We start from the raw sequence: 16,094 nt of genomic DNA on the forward strand, positions 1-16,094 counted from the left end.
GGGCGGGAGGATGTGCCAGCCCCTAGTGGAGCCCCCTGGGGTGGGGCTGGTGACCCCTGGTCCTCAGGAGCTGAGCACTTCACTCCCAAAGTCCTGGTTTCCAGCAGTGTGAAGAAGTGGGCCTATTGTGTCTTCCTGGGCTGAAGTGACCTGGCCGCCACAGGCTATGGGGCTGAGGCCTAAGGTGGGGGCCTGACTGAATCAAGATGACTTGCTGTGGGGAGCCTGAGTCCCAAATGGAAAACTCCACCCCTCTCCGCTCCCCAACCCTTGCCCCTTGATTGCCCCAGGTCTCCCTTGGGACAGGAAGCCCCTGCCTGGGGGTAGGAGGATGGGGACAAAACCACCAGGATCTTTCCCCGAGAAGCAGCCTCTGTTCGGGATATTTACTTGGAAATTTTATTCAAATGGAAGCTGGCGCCTGAGCCTCTCCTTAGGGAATTCCGTGAGGTGGGGAGGGCTGGGACCAGGGTTCCCTCTTCGTCTTCTGCGGTGGCCCTGGCCTGGTGCTGGGACTGCGCGCCTCCCCTCAGTACCCGCGGACACCCTGGGCTTCCCTGGGCCCAGCATCTGCCTGGGGCCTCGCCCTGGGCTCCCCCTCCTGACCCCCACCTTGCGCCCCTTCCCGGTGTTCCCGGGGCGCTGCCGGGCCCTGGGGGCTGCAGGGCGCAGGCGGCTCTCGGCCGGGCCATTCTTTCCCGGCCCCCTCCTCCCTTCCGTTTCCGTGGCCGTGCGGCCGGCTAGAGGCTGCGGCCCAGCGCGGAGCAGGGGGGCTGGCAGGCGTCGGGGCCGTCGGGCCGTTCCCGCCCGCCCCTTCCCCTCCACAGGCCCGCCCCGGGGCCTGGGCCAACTGAAACCGCGGGAGGAGGAAGCGCGGAATCAGGAACTGGCCGGGGTCGGCACCGGGCCTGAGTCGGTCCGAGGCCGTCCCAGGAGCAGCTGCCCGCGCGGGTAACTCTAGCCCTGGGGCCTGGAGGAGCGGCGGGAGCGGGGGGCGCGGCAGGCAGGGGCAGAGCAGGCGTTCCGAGGGCCAGAGACCCACCCAGGTGGGGGTAGGGGCCGCGGAAGGGCGGGGATGGCCGCAGGGGCAAGGCTCAGGCTGTGGCCGCCTGAGGCTTCAGCTGGGGCAGGCTTGGCCTGTCGAGGACCTGGGCAAGGGTGTCCCTGTAAGGGGTGGTGGGTGGAAGGGCCTGGGGAGGGAGGCTCCAGGTTGGCTCCTGTTCTCGAACGGGGGGAGGAGACCCTGACGCTAAGGAAGCAATGAGGGCCAGTCCCCAGGCCAGGCTGCTGCTGGGTACCCATGGCCGCGTGTGAGCGAGGCAGGACCCCACCTCCTCCCTGTCTGCAGTCCATCCTGACCTTACAGTCCCCAGCCTCCTCGTCCCATGCCTCCATCTCCAGCTGCTGCCTTGCCTCCAGGGATGGCCCCCTTTCTGTCCCCAGGACAGCACTATGGGCTTCTCTTCTGAGCTGTGCAGCCCCCAGGGCCACGGGGTCCTGCAGCAGATGCAGGAGGCCGAGCTTCGTCTACTGGAGGGCATGAGAAAGTGGATGGCCCAGCGGGTCAAGAGTGACAGGGAGTATGCAGGACTGCTTCACCACATGTCCCTACAGGACAGTGGGGGCCAGAGCCGTGCCATCAGCCCTGACAGCCCCATCAGCCAGGTGGGTCTCTATGGGACTGTGGTGGGTGCTGGCTGTATCTGCCTTCTCCTTCCTCTCCTGGGGGCCCTCTGGGGCAGTGGCTGGAGATCTGGCAGGCCAAGGCTTGGGAGGCATTGTGCCCCCCTCCCTGCCTCCCCTATCTGTGCTGTATAGTCCTGGGCCGAGATCACCAGCCAAACTGAGGGCCTGAGCCGGTTGCTGCGGCAGCATGCAGAGGATCTGAACTCAGGGCCCCTGAGCAAGTTGAGCCTGCTCATCCGGGAACGGCAGCAGCTTCGCAAGACCTACAGCGAGCAGTGGCAGCAGCTGCAGCAGGAGCTCACCAAGGTGAGCGGGCAGCACTGGGGCTTTGGTCGTTTCTGTCTAAATTTTGAGCCTCGAAGGGGTTGTTTTGCACAAGAGGCCCTGGATTCACTGGGGAAGTGGAAGTCCCTAACCGCAGGCCTGGCTTGCCCTAACCTTGATGCAGCTTCCTCTCTTCCTCCCCTATGTTGAGCTGGCTTGCAGCAAGGCCTCTCTGTGCTTTTTCTGTGCCTGGGCAAAGTGCTGGGAATGTAAGGATGAGTGACCGGTCGTGTGCCTGGGAGAAGCTCAGAATCGGTACTCGCCTCCACACCGTGCCATCTGGCTCTGGGTTCTGAGAGTCAGGGAGAGGAGTGAGGGTCAGTCTGTTTGCCTTCGACCTAGGCAGCCTCCTCTCAGGGCCCCAGAGACTGGGCAGCAGCATGGCCCCCCGAAGGTCAAGGACTCGGGCCGTGAAGTCAGCCTGCCTAGGTTTGAATCCCACCCAGCTCCTCAGTCTAGAGGCTGTGTGATTTGGAGCTGACTATTTATCTGGGAGCCTAGTGCCCCCCATTCAGTGTGCTGGTCACCCTCCCTGCACCACACCCCTTCCTCAAGTGCAGAGTCCAGCCTTGCCGTAGACCCACAGCGGCCCCTGGTGGCCACCCTGGCCCCATTCCTCTCCCCAAAAGATCATCTAATTCAAGGGTGGGCCCATTTTTATAAAGTTTTGCTGGAACACAGCTATGTCCCTTTGTTTTCATATTGTCTGTGACTACAATGACAGAGTTGAGTAATTGTGACAGAGACTGTATGGCCTACAAGCCTAAAATATTTATTTACTATCTGGCTCTTTAAGAAAAAGACTGATCTAGTCGAGGAATTTAGCTCAGTTACAGATGGGGAAACAGGTTGGGCACTTGCCCAACATATCCCAGCACATAAACAGGAGAACTGGGACGAGAACACTGATCTCGGGCTGTCATCTATTCCTACTGCCAAGAACGTAATTTGCGGGACCCAGTGCAAAGTGAAATTGTGGGGGTCTTTGTTAGAAGATTGTTAAGAATTTCAAGGTGGCAATAACGGAGCATGAAACCAAGCACAGGGCCCTTTTACACGTGGAGGACTGCACAGGCCGTGCACACCTGCAACTGGCCCTGCCTGCCACCAGGCTACCACTCTCAGTCCAAGGAGGGACCGTTGTAGCCTGTAGTCTACCTCTTTGCCTCCCCAAGGGGCCTGTCTTTAACAGGCCCTCTGATCTTTGACTCTCACGTCAGCAGCCGGCTTTCCCAGAAGTCTCTAGGTGCTCCTTGCCTGACGACAGGACCTTTCCAGGGCTTCACCCCAGGCAAGAATCTTCCACAACTGGGGACCTGCTGCCCCACACTGGCCTCTCCTCTCTCCCTAGACCCACAGCCAGGACATTGAGAAGCTGAAGAGCCAGTACCGAGCTCTGGCACGGGACAGTGCCCAAGCCAAGCGCAAGTACCAGGAGGCCAGCAAAGGTTCGTGGCTTCCCTTGCTGGCAGGGAGGGAATCTGAAGCCAGTGCTGACCTGTCCTTGGGTACCCAGAGAGTGGGGGCTGCCTGGACCTCCATGCTGTCGTCTATACACCCCTTGCCCCTCATCTGGCAGACAAGGACCGTGACAAGGCCAAGGACAAGTATGTGCGCAGCCTGTGGAAGCTCTTTGCTCACCACAACCGCTATGTGCTGGGCGTGCGGGCTGCACAGCTACACCACCAGCACCACCACCAGCTCCTGCTGCCCGGCCTGCTGCGGTCACTGCAGGACCTGCACGAGGAGATGGCTTGCATCCTGTAAGCCCGCAGCCCCGTCCCCTGGCCCCACCCTTGAGCAGCCCTAAGCCCAGCCATCAGGCCCAGAGGCAGGACCCAGAAAATCCATTGCTGGGAAAGTGCTGGCCATGTAACCACATGAGAACGGGACCTGGGCCAAGGACTGGAAACAGGCAACTTACCTCTGAATTACACTATTCCAGGGTCCTATTATTCCAGGGTTTTATTATATTCATTGAGTACTGTTCTGGGCTCTGAATTATAGCAGAGAACAATGGTAGACAAAAACATCTGTCCTCAGGGATCTTCCGTGTTAGTGGAGTGAGGATGTGAGGAGCACTAAGAGCCATGGAGAAAAACAAAGCAAGAGAAGTAGATGGGGACCTGGGAGCATGGAGGCAAGGGAGGAGGTGACAGTTGTCCATAGAGTGGTCTGGGAAAGCCTCTTGAGAGGTGACATTCAAAGAGGCCCCTGAGAGGGGTACGGGAATGAATCATGGGGCTATTTGGAGATAGACCATTCCAGAAAGGAGGACAGCAATTACACAGGCCCTGATGTAGGAGAGTACCAGGGACTAATAGCCAGGAACCAGTGGTGCCTTTGAGAGTGAGGGAGGGGGAGAGTCATACACGAGGCTGGAGGAGTCAGGCGTCAAGGGCTACTGGGTGATAGAGGGTCCAGCAGGGCCATGGTGAGGACTTTGGCTCTAGGTGAACAAGAATGGCATGATCTGACCTCTGTTTTTTTGTTTCATTTTGTTTTAATTTTTTTTGAGTCAGAGTCTTGCTCTGCCGCCCAGGCTGGAGTGCAGTGGCATGATCTCGGCTTACTGCAACCTCCACCTCCCAGGTTCAAGTAATTCCCTGCCTCAGCCTCCCGAGTAGCTGGAACTACAGGCATGCGCCACCACACCCAGCTAATTTTTGTATTTTTAGTAGAGATGGGGTTTCACCATGTTGCCCAGGCTAGTCTCTAACTCCTGGGCTCAAAGCGATCTGCCTGCCTCTGCCTCCCAAAGTGCTGGGATTACAGGCGTGAGCCACCACGCCCAGCCCTGACCTCTGTTTTAATAAGACCACTCTGGCTGCTATGCTGTGAATAGACTTCAGGGGGCAAGGACAGAAGCTGGGAGGCCAGAGAGCAGGCTCTTGCAGTAATCCAGATCCAAGCTTTTGGCCACTAGGACGGGGAGGTAGCAATGGAGGTGAGGAGCGGTCAGGTCCTGGGCTGTTTTGAAGGTGGAGCTGGTGGGATTTCCCTATGGATTGGAAGTGGAGCGTGAAATAGAGGAGTCAGGGGTGACTCTGGGGATTTGGCCTGGAGAAGCTGGAAGATGGATTGGCTGTTAACTTATATAGGGAAGGCAGTGGGAGGAAGAGGTTCAGGAGACAAGGGTGGCAGTTCATTTATTTATTTATTTATTTATTTATTTAGAGACGAAGTCTCACTCTTTTGCCAGGCTGGAGTGCAGTGGCGTGATCTTGGCTCACTGCAGCCTCCACCTCCCAGGCTCAAGTGATTCTCCTGCCTCAGCCTCCCGAGTAGCTGGGACTACAGGCGCGTGCCACCATGTCCAGCTAGTTTTTGTATTTTTAGTAGAGATGGGGTTTCGCCATGTTGGACAGGCTGGTCTCGATCTTTTGACCTCGTGATCTACCCGCCTCGGCCTCCCAAAGTGCTGGGATTACAGGCATGAACCACCGCGCCTGGCCTCAATTTTCAACTAGAGAGGTTGGGGTGTCTTAGAGCTAGCCAGTGGGACATTTTGAGTAGGTGAGTGAGTACATGAGGTTAGGGCCCAGGGGAGTTGCCTGGGCTGGGAGATATGGACGGGAGTGGGCAGTATGTTGATAGCTTATATGGTAGTGGATGTGCAGAGCTGGCTGCCCAGGGCAGGGATGAGCATAGCTCATGTTTACTGAGCACTCCTTGTACAGCAGACACTCTGCACACAGGATCTCAACTGGATCCTTTTTTTTGAGACGGTGTCTCACTCTGTCGCCCAGGCTGGAGTGTGGTGGTGCGATCTTGGCTCACTGCAACCCCCACCTTCCGGGTTCAAGCAATTCTCCTGCCTCAGCCTCCCAAGTAGCCAAGTAGCTGGGACTACAGGCATGTGTCACCATGCCTGGCTAATTTTTGTATTTGCTTTTTCAGTAGAGACGGGGTTTTACCACGTTAGCCAGGCTGGTCTCGAATTGACCTCAGGCAATCCACCTACCTCGACCTCCCAGTGTTGGTATTACAGGCGTGAGCCACTGTGCCTGGCCCACTGGATCTTTATTACAACTGCCAGTGTCCCTCTTATACATATCAGGAAATAGAAGATTAGGGAGAGATTAAATAATTTGCCTAGAGTGGCGTGGCTCGAAGTGAGGCAGGGGTCAACCCCAGCCCTGACTCCAAACCCAGGGTCCTAGGCCTGAACTGCCCAGCCTTGCCCAGCCTGAGGCTCCCCTGACTGGGGATCCCATCTCGGGGGCAGGAAGGAGATCCTGCAGGAATACCTGGAGATTAGCAGCCTGGTGCAGGATGAGGTGGTGGCCATTCACCGGGAGATGGCTGCAGCTGCTGCCCGCATCCAGCCTGAGGCTGAGTACCAAGGCTTCCTGCGACAGTATGGGTAAGCCCCGTCCTTGCTCCTGCTGGGCCCAGGGCTGCTGGCCTGTCCACTGACGGGGCGCTGTCCCCCACAGGTCCGCACCTGACGTCCCACCCTGCGTCACATTCGATGAGTCACTGCTTGAGGAGGGTGAACCGCTGGAGCCTGGGGAGCTCCAGCTGAACGAGCTGACTGTGGAGAGCGTGCAGCACACGTGGGTGGTGGCTTTGCACCTGGGCCGCGGCGGGGGTCCCAGCAGACCACGGGTGTTTATGTAGGCAGGGCTAGGTCGTGGAGACTGTCCACACAGAGCTGTCACCAGGTGGCCGGGCTTGCTTGGCTCTACAGGGATGCACTGGACGTGGGTTGAGGGGGCAGGAGGGCTCAGTTCTAGTGCTGCCCTTCTCTTGGGTGCAGGCTGACCTCAGTGACAGATGAGCTGGCTGTGGCCACCGAGATGGTGTTCAGGCGGCAGGAGATGGTTACGCAGCTGCAACAGGAGCTCCGGAAAGAAGAGGAGAACACCCACCCCCGGGGGCGGTGAGTGGGCCCCTGCCTGCAGCAGCCTCCTGGGCCTCCCTCCCTCCTACCTACCCTACCTGCTGCTGGCTACCCGCCGCAGACCGCAGACCGAGCTCTCTTTCTCACCCACCCTCCCACCCGCCCCTGCCTGCAGGGTGCAGCTGCTGGGCAAGAGGCAGGTGCTGCAAGAAGCACTGCAGGGGCTGCAGGTAGCGCTCTGCGGCCAGGCCAAGCTGCAGGCCCAGCAGGAGTTGCTGCAGACCAAGCTGGAGCAGCTGGGCCCCGGTGAGCCCCCGCCTGTGCTGCTCCTGCAGGATGACCGCCACTCCACGTCGTCCTCGGTGAGCTGCCCCATCCGCGGCCGCTGCCCGCCACCGGCCTGCCCACCTGGGGCTGCGCTCCTCATTTTCGCCCTCCCCCTCCCTAAGCCTGGCCACCCGCTGACGTCTGTCCCTGGCCTCAGGAGCAGGAGCGAGAGGGGGGAAGGACGCCCACGCTGGAGATCCTTAAGAGCCACATCTCAGGAATCTTCCGCCCCAAGTTCTCGGTGAGTGGCGCCCAGCCTGGGCCCCCCTACTGTTGTGTTTCGAGTTTAATCACTGGGATGTCCTAGAGAGGCGGCTCTGCCCAGGCTGCTTGTATTGGGAAGTTCTGCTCTTCCCTGGGATTCCAGGCTGCAGATGTCCCCAGACCCTGCCACCCCGTGACCCCTCCCTTTCCATCGCCCCAGTGTGCTAAAGGGACCAGCGACCTTGACTATTCCATGGCTCTCCCTGCTTCAGCAGTGGTTGGGGGCCTGTGGCCTGGAGGAGGAGGCACCAGCTTGGTTTGGGGTCTTCCTGCCTGGGCTTCCCTTCCCAGCTCTGCCCAGCGTGAGCCTGGGCCAGTCCGGTGCCCACTCCAGGGGCCTGTGGACGGCTCTGCATGCCACTCCATGGTTGTAAGAGCTGAGGGCATATAGAGGGGAGAGAGAGACCCCTGGATGCCCCCACGGCCTCTTCAACAAGGTGGCTGAGTGACTCCTCCTCGATCCTCCCTTGCCCAGCTCCCTCCACCACTGCAGCTCGTTCCGGAGGTGCAGAAGCCCCTGCATGAACAGCTGTGGTACCACGGGGCCATCCCGAGGGCGGAGGTGGCTGAGCTGCTGGTGCACTCTGGGGACTTCCTGGTGCGGGAGAGCCAGGGCAAGCAGGAGTACGTGCTGTCGGTGCTGTGGGATGGTCTGCCCCGGCACTTCATCATCCAGTCCTTGGACGTGAGTGGGGCTGGGACCCGAGCCTTCCAGGCCTCACTCTTCCCCTCCCTTCCCTTCCCCAAGGGGAATGGCCTTTCAGGGTAGGGGGTAGCTGCCAGGTCTTGGATGCCTCCCTAGCAGGGCTGGCTGGAAGCGGCCACAGAGACCACCCAGTCCCTGCAACAAAATAGAGGCTTAAGTGTTGAGTCCTCCCCTGGTGGGGCAGCAGGATGTCATGTGCCATCAGATGGCACCTTTTCTGGAGGTCTCTCTGCCCCTGGTCCTGGGCAGGCCCTTTCTCCCCTGCTGCTCTCCCTTTGCCCCTCCCAGGGCTCAGGCCCCCTCAGAATGGAGGCTGCTGACCCCGGGTCCCCTGCCCTGCAGAACCTGTACCGCCTGGAAGGGGAAGGCTTTCCCAGCATTCCTTTGCTCATCGACCACCTACTGAGCACCCAGCAGCCCCTCACCAAGAAGAGTGGTGTCGTCCTGCACAGGGCTGTGCCCAAGGTGAGCCTGCACCCAGCCCGGCCCGTGCCACCTGTGGCAGGGCTTGGGGAGTGTGGGTCAGGCCCACCCAGCGTCTGAGCAGAAAGGGCTTTCCAGGCCCTCTGTCTACATACAAGATGCAGAGTGAGTGACCCTCAGGGCCAGCCTCGCTCTAGGTTTGGAATGTCAGGGCCACTCCGACGCCATGGGCTGTACACACCAGGTTAGTGCTTACCTGGTCAGGGCACCTGCCTGAACCCCATAGTCATCTCAGTGTGCTCCCTACGTGGTCCCACCCCTGGTCACATATGGAGGTGCCAAGAAATGGAGGACACAGCCCTTCTAAGGGCCCAGCACCCCTTTTCTTCAGACTTCTGATCCCCTGACTCCTCTCTTCCCCAGGACAAGTGGGTGCTGAACCATGAGGACCTGGTGTTGGGTGAGCAGATTGGACGGGTGAGTGAGCCTCTGCTGGCCTCCTTGTTGCTGGCGGCTTCTCCCGAGTCGCGCCTAGGCCCCCTGCCCTACCACCCAGAGACCTCCCTGCCCCATCTGATTCCCCACTTGTACCCCGACTCCCTGCCCAGCCCCCACCACACACCGTCCTCCAGGAAACGGGACAGTACCTACCCTGAAAACTCCCAGCAGACAGCTCTGCCGGCACCCTGACCTCATCACCCCCACCCAGGCCGCCCCCGTCGAGCTCTTGTGTGCACGCAGGGAGACACCCTGTTACTGTAAGCCATAAGATACCTGTTTAGGGAAGAAGTCACTTTCCTAAAAATCAGAATGCTTTTCAAACCCAAGGGAGAGTGACTTTTGGATTTCCATGTCACTTCTCTCAGGGAGGGTGGCACATCAGAGGCAACTTTCCCTGCCTGACCCGTGTGCTCTCTAGGTTCCCCAGCGAGGGGCAAACTCCCAGAGAGCCTGGGTGAGGGGTCCAAGCACGGGGGCTGAGAAAAGAATGGGTAGGAAGCAGAGAAGAGAACTACGGGACTGGGAAGGCCGTGGTAGGAGCCCAAGACCGTTTCAGGGGAACTTTGGCGAAGTGTTCAGCGGACGCCTGCGAGCCGACAACACCCTGGTGGCGGTGAAGTCTTGTCGGGAGACGCTCCCACCTGACCTCAAGGCCAAGTTTCTACAGGAAGCGAGGTGGGTGATAAACTAATTATCACCACGGGTCCCGCATGCACAGAGGTTACACTGCATGGCACAGTGTAAAGTGCTTGACCTCCGTGATGGCATTGAATCCTCGAGGCCCCCCCATTGCGGGTAGTACCCCCTTATAGTGCCGAAGGGCAGAGGGTGCCCCAGGTCACACATCCGGGTCTGCTGGCCTCGGGGGCCAAGCTTTTCTTGCATCATCCCTGGGGGGCCCTGGGGAGGCGGGCCCGGCCACGTGGAGCCTGAGCAGCAGTGCCCTCCAGGATCCTGAAGCAGTACAGCCACCCCAACATCGTGCGTCTCATTGGCGTCTGCACCCAGAAGCAGCCCATCTACATCGTCATGGAGCTTGTGCAGGGTGAGCACGGGGCGCTGAGCTCCAGGTAGGGCGCGCAGCCTGGCCAGGTGGCACCCTTACCTCAGGAGGCTCAGCAGGGGTCCTCCCCACCTGCAGGGGGCGACTTCCTGACCTTCCTCCGCACGGAGGGGGCCCGCCTGCGGGTGAAGACTCTGCTGCAGATGGTGGGGGATGCAGCTGCTGGCATGGAGTACCTGGAGAGCAAGTGCTGCATCCACCGGTGAGTGGGTGGTGGCCACGGGCCCTGCCAACACCCCCGACCAGAGTCAAGAGGTACCTATACCCCTAGGGCCCCCCGCTGGACCATCAGGCATCAGCTCCAGAGGGGGACTATGGCCTCTCTGGTAGACAGGGGTGCCCAGGGCTGGGAGCAGCTTTTGTCCGTGGCTTTTCTAGAGTGTTCAGCCAGGGCTGGGCAGGCGACTGTTGGCCAAATGAGCCCCTGCCCTGTCTCACCCAGGGACCTGGCTGCTCGGAACTGCCTGGTGACAGAGAAGAATGTCCTGAAGATCAGTGACTTTGGGATGTCCCGAGAGGAAGCTGATGGGGTCTATGCAGCCTCAGGGGGCCTCAGACAAGTCCCCGTGAAGTGGACCGCACCTGAGGCCCTTAACTACGGTACCTAGTCCCTGTCCACCCTGGACTCCATGGCCAGAAGCCAGGCCTGGGTCCTGCCGCCTGCCTCGCCCTGGCCCCAGGGAGGGTCCACTCACGCTGCCTCACCTCCTGGTCTCTTCTGCAGGCCGCTACTCCTCCGAAAGCGACGTGTGGAGCTTTGGCATCTTGCTCTGGGAGACCTTCAGCCTGGGGGCCTCCCCCTATCCCAACCTCAGCAATCAGCAGACACGGGAGTTCGTGGAGAAGGGTAAGCACCCTGTAATGACAGCAGCCTCAGGCTGCACCCTCTTCCAGATGCTCCAGCCGGACTCTTCTAACTCCCTTAATGCCAACCTTCTCACCAGGCAGAATAAGAATAACCTGGCCAGTGGCTCACACCTGTAATCCCAGCACTTTGGGAGGCCGAGGCAGGTGGATCACCTGTGGTCAGGAGTTTGAGACCAGCCAGACCAACATGGTGAAACCCCGTCTCTACTAAAAATACAAAAATTAGCCAGGCATGGTGGCACGTGCCTGTAATCCCAGCTACTTGGGAGGCTGAGGTGGGAGAATTGCTTGAACCCAGGAGGCGGAGGCTGCAGTGAGCCGAGATTGTGCCACTGCACTCCAGCCTGGGCGACAAGAGTGAAACTCCATCTCAAAAAAAACAAAAAACAAAACAAAAAATACAAAAATTAGCTGGGTGTGGTGACATGCGCCTGTAGTCCCTGCTACTCGGGAGGTTGAGGCGGGAGGATCACTGGAGCCTGGGAGGCGGAGGTTGCAGTGAGCTGAGATCATGCCACTGCACTCCAACCTGGGTGACAGAGAGAGACCTTGACTCAAAAAAGAAAAAAACCTGGGTGCAGTGGCTCACGCCTGTAATTTCAACATTTTGGGAGGCTGAGGAAGGTGGATCACTTGAGTCTAGGAGTTTGAGACTAGTCTGGCCAACATGGCAAAACCCTGTCTCTACTAAAAATACAAAAAATTAGCCAGGCGTGGTGGTGCAAGCCTGTAATCCCAGCTACTTGGGAGGCTGAGGCACAAGAATCGCTTGAACCTGGAAGGTGGAGGTTGCAGTGAGCTGAGATCGCACCACTGCATTCCAGCATGGGTGACAGAGCAAGATTCCATCTCAAAAAAAAAAAAAGAAAAAAAAAATTGAATATCCCTGTAGCTACTACTGAGTGAGCACCTGTTCTGTGCTAGGTCACACGTTATTTCATTTGCTCATCACTACATGTGTGGTAGGGATTAACATGTCCCTTTCTCAGATGGAAAAACAGGCTGGCAGAGGGGACACAACTAGCACGTGGTAGGATTGGGATCAGAAGCCAGGCCTCTTTGTCCTTTGGGCCCTTGGTGGAGAACAGTGCATCCTTCAGAACAGTGCATCTTAAGCAGCTCCTATGGCTCATGGTATCCCCCAGAGTCTGCCGAGGACCCTCAAACTCCCTCCTCATGCCTGATGTGCTGTGCCTCTCCTCACAGGGGGCCGTCTGCCCTGCCCAGAGCTGTGTCCTGATGCCGTGTTCAGGCTCATGGAGCAGTGCTGGGTCTATGAGCCTGGGCAGCGGCCCAGCTTCAGCACCATCTACCAGGAGCTGCAGAGCATCCGAAAGCGGCATCGGTGAGGCTGGGACCCCCTTCTCAAGCTGGTGGCCTCTGCAGGCCTAGGTGCAGCTCCTCAGTGGCTCCAGCTCATATGCTGACAGCTCTTCACAGTCCTGGACTCCTGCCACCAGCATCCACACTGCCAGCAGGATGCAGCGCCGTGTCTTCTCTGTGTCCCTGCTGCTGCCAGGGCTTCCTCTTCCGGGCAAAAACAATAAAACCACTTGTGCCCACTGAACACTCCTGGCATGTGCGCTCCTCTGGAAGGCAGGTCTCAGAAGGCACGAGTGCCGGTATGGTGGCCGTGGGGAAGGAGGAGGACAGGCAGTATGCATGGGGCAGAGCTGACATGATTTAGTAGCAGCTGGATGTGAGACATGGGGAAGGAGGGGAGAGACTAGGATGATATACAGGCTATGGCCAGATGGCGGTGTCATCTCCTGAAATGGGATTATAGGAAGAGGATCAGAGCTTCGAGGAGGATGTTGAGTTTAGAGATGTTGCATTTTATTGGAGATAAAAGTGTGGGTGAAGCCAGGTGTGGTGGTAGACACCTGTAGTCCCAGGTACTTGGGAGGCCAAGGCATGTGGATTGCTTGAGCCTAGTTTGAGACCAGCCTGGGCAACATGGCAAAACTCCATCTCTACCAAAAAAAAAAAAAAAAAAGAAAATTAGCCAGGCATGGTGGCACACACCTATAGTCCCAGCTGCTGAGAAGGCTGAGGTAGGAGGATCAATTGAGCCTCAGAGGTCGAGGCTGCAGTGAGCTGTGATCACACCACTGCATTCCAGCCTGGGCAACAAAACGAGGCCCTGTCTCAAAAATAAGTAAATAAAAATAATAAATAATTAATTAAAAATGTAGATGAATAGGTCTGGAAGCCCAGATGGAGGTGAAGGCTGGCAATAGATGTGTGAATCACTGGCTTATGAATATTAGCGAGTAGCTGACACTATGGATGCGTATAACACTCACATAAAATTCAGGAGAAGACGAGAAGAGAGTTCCACTCAAAGAAGACTGATGTGGCTGACGAGGAAGAAAATGCTTTTGAGGGAGTTGTTTCTCAAGATGAATTTATTGAGGAATAAGATGGCAGACTGGGGAGCCTTCACCTCCTCCCCTAAGTGCTAGTGAAACCTAAAAAGTCATCTGAAATATTAACATCACCAAAAGCGAAGTTTGAGAAGATAAGGAAGTATGAACATAACTAAAAAACAAAGTGGGAAACATTTGTAATACAGAAGAACAGGGCAATGAGAACCTTGAAGTAAAATGGCCATCCCTCAAGAAAGTTCAGGAAATAGTTGACATTGGCCGGGCGCAGTGGCTCACACCTATAATCCCAGCACTTTGGAAGGCTGAGGCAGGTGGATCACCTGAGGTCAGGAGCTCGAGACCAGTCTGGCCAACATAGTAAAACTCCGTCTCTGCTAAAAATACAAAAAGTTAGCCCGGCGTGATGGTGTGCACCTGTAATCCCAGCTACTCTGGAGGCTGAGGCAGGAGAATTACTTGAACCGAGGAGATGGAGGTTGCAGTGAGCCGAGACCGCGCCATTGCACTCCAGCCTGGGCAACAAGAGCAAAGAACAAAACTCTGTCTCAAAAAAAAAAAAAATCTATTTTGAAAGAGATGAGAGAGAGCCCTATAACTTGTTTAAACAAGAGGAAGTTGTGTAATTAAATGAAAATACTAGGAAGTGAAATAATACCTCCAATGGAAATGGTAGAAAGCAGAACTGAAAAACTTCTGCTAGGTGGGATATGGTAGGTCTCTGCACGCCACCACTCCCATTGCAACCGCTAGGGAAAAAACAGCTGAGATGAAAATGTCTTTTTTTTTTCTCTCTTTCTTTTTTTTTTGAGATGGAGTCTCGCTCTGCTGCACAGGCTGGAGTGCAGTGGCGTGATCTCAGTTCACTGCAACCTCTGCCTCTCGGGTTCAAGCGATTCTCCTGCCTCAGCCTCCTGAGTAGCTGGGATTACAGGCGCGCACCACTACGCGTGGCTAATTTTTGTATTTTTAGTAGAGACGGCGTTTCAACATGTTGATCAGGCTGGTTTCAAACTCCTGACCTCAAGTGACCCGCCCACCTCGGCCTCCCAAAGTGTTGGGATTACAGGCATGAGCTACCACGCCTGGCTGAAAATGTCTTATTTTTAAAAAGAATGAAGAGTGGTCACAGAACTAAAGACTGAATGGACTAAAATTTCAAGGAGGAAAGAGCCCTTCCGAGTTGAACTAGTGATAGGCAGCTATTTTCTTCCCTGAAACATTTGCCCATTTGGGATGTGAGGATCAGACTTGGCCCAAGCAGAGAGACTCTACTGGGGAAGAGAGAAAGGAATAGTTTTTGGTGGTTGCAAGGACTTGCTATGGATTAGGACTAGAGGAGCACAAAATGCAGAGCGTTTTCCCCATGGGACATTTGCTGAGTTCTGAGGCAGTGCAGGAGACTGAGAAGGCAAGTCCCACAGTCTTGCAGTGTTTAGAGAGGAGGCCTGGAGTGAACAAATAGCTGGTTTCCCCAACATAAGGTATTTGCCAGGTTTTGCACCTGTGTAGGTTGGGAAGCTAAAGAGCTCCCTTTAAATCTCTGAAGAGCAGAACTTTAAGATCTGAGAGAGACAGAGACTGACCAGGCTTTCAATCCAAAATCCAAGAGGGCCATTCCTAAGGAACAAGGACAACCAGGAGGGGATTGAGTTTTACTGCAATTGCAACACTGCCCCAACCCAGTTCAGTACTTAATTGCATCGAAGTGACTAGCTCCTGTAGGGAATAACAAGATTTGAAGCCCCTATCCTTCTTTTATACCCAATATGTGACATATAATTAAAAATCATAAATCATGCAAAAAATGGAGAAATATGGGGCTAATACATAAAAGAAAAAATAAACAATAAAAGCAGACCCACATATGATCCAGATATTGGAACTGGCAAAGATTTTTAAATAACTTGGTTAATATGTCAAATAGAGAAGAAGATGGACAAAAAAGAAACAAATGTAGAGAATGTCAACAGAGTTGGAATCTATTAAAAGAGAATGAAAGGAGCCTATTGAACTGAAAAATATCCCTGAAATTACAAACTCATTGGATGGATTTCATAAACATTGACAGAAGTAAAGGATAAAATCACAATCGAATTTAGAAATTAAGTCATATCAGAAAACAGAATTGTGAACTTAATAGGTTAAAAGGAGGTACCTAAACTGAAGTACAGAGAGGAAAAAAGAGAATGGAAGCTAAGAAACATGGGACTATATGAATAATTCAAGTTACAGAAGAAGTGGAGAGAGAAGTTAGGTCCAGAACAAGCGGAAAATGACCCAAACGTATATACAGCAATAAAAACAAACAAAAAAAACACCACTAATATATGCACCGACATTGATGAATGTCAAAGGCGTGGCTGGGCACAGTGGCTTATGCCTGTAACCCCAGCACTTTGGGAGGCCAAGGTGGGCAAATCACTTGATGCCAAGAGTTCGAGACCAGCCTGGCCAACACAGTGAAACCCCGTCTCTACTAAAAATACAAAAATTAGATGGGTGTAGTGGCACATGCCTGTAGTCCCAGCTACTCAGGGGGCCAAGGCATGAGAATCACTTGAACTCAGGAGGCGGAGGTTGCAGTAAGCTGAGATCACACCACTGCACTCCAGCTTGGGTGACAGCAAGACTGTCTCAAAAAAAAAAAAAAAAAAAAAAGTCATAGTAAAGAAGCCAGACATGAAAGAGTACATACTT

General features: G+C 55.7%; 1 protein-coding gene across 2 annotated transcripts; it reads left to right on the top strand.

The window, feature by feature from the left end:
* The first annotated feature begins 10 nt into the window (after nt 1-10).
* On the top strand, nt 11-12,574 carry FES (FES proto-oncogene, tyrosine kinase). 2 transcript variants are annotated; one of them, XM_003778512.3, is made up of 19 exons: nt 11-951; nt 1,444-1,665; nt 1,819-1,992; nt 3,362-3,458; nt 3,590-3,773; nt 6,239-6,376; nt 6,450-6,569; nt 6,773-6,895; nt 7,032-7,218; nt 7,341-7,424; nt 7,923-8,132; nt 8,496-8,618; nt 9,000-9,053; nt 9,634-9,752; nt 10,028-10,122; nt 10,219-10,342; nt 10,583-10,740; nt 10,865-10,987; nt 12,214-12,574. In XM_003778512.3, the coding sequence occupies exons 2-19, from the start codon at nt 1,453-1,455 to the stop codon at nt 12,354-12,356; spliced, it is 2,469 nt and encodes an 822-aa protein (XP_003778560.1). In that variant the 5' UTR covers nt 11-951; nt 1,444-1,452; the 3' UTR covers nt 12,357-12,574. The 2 variants fall into 2 exon arrangements, with proteins under 2 accessions (XP_003778560.1, XP_009248431.1); XM_009250156.3 differs by having other exon boundaries at nt 722-951; nt 9,496-9,752.
* The last annotated feature ends 3,520 nt before the right edge of the window (nt 12,575-16,094 follow it).

The sequence above is a fragment of the Pongo abelii genome, chromosome 16 (genome assembly GCF_028885655.2).
Source record: "Pongo abelii isolate AG06213 chromosome 16, NHGRI_mPonAbe1-v2.0_pri, whole genome shotgun sequence".
Classification (NCBI taxonomy): domain Eukaryota; kingdom Metazoa; phylum Chordata; class Mammalia; order Primates; family Hominidae; genus Pongo; species Pongo abelii.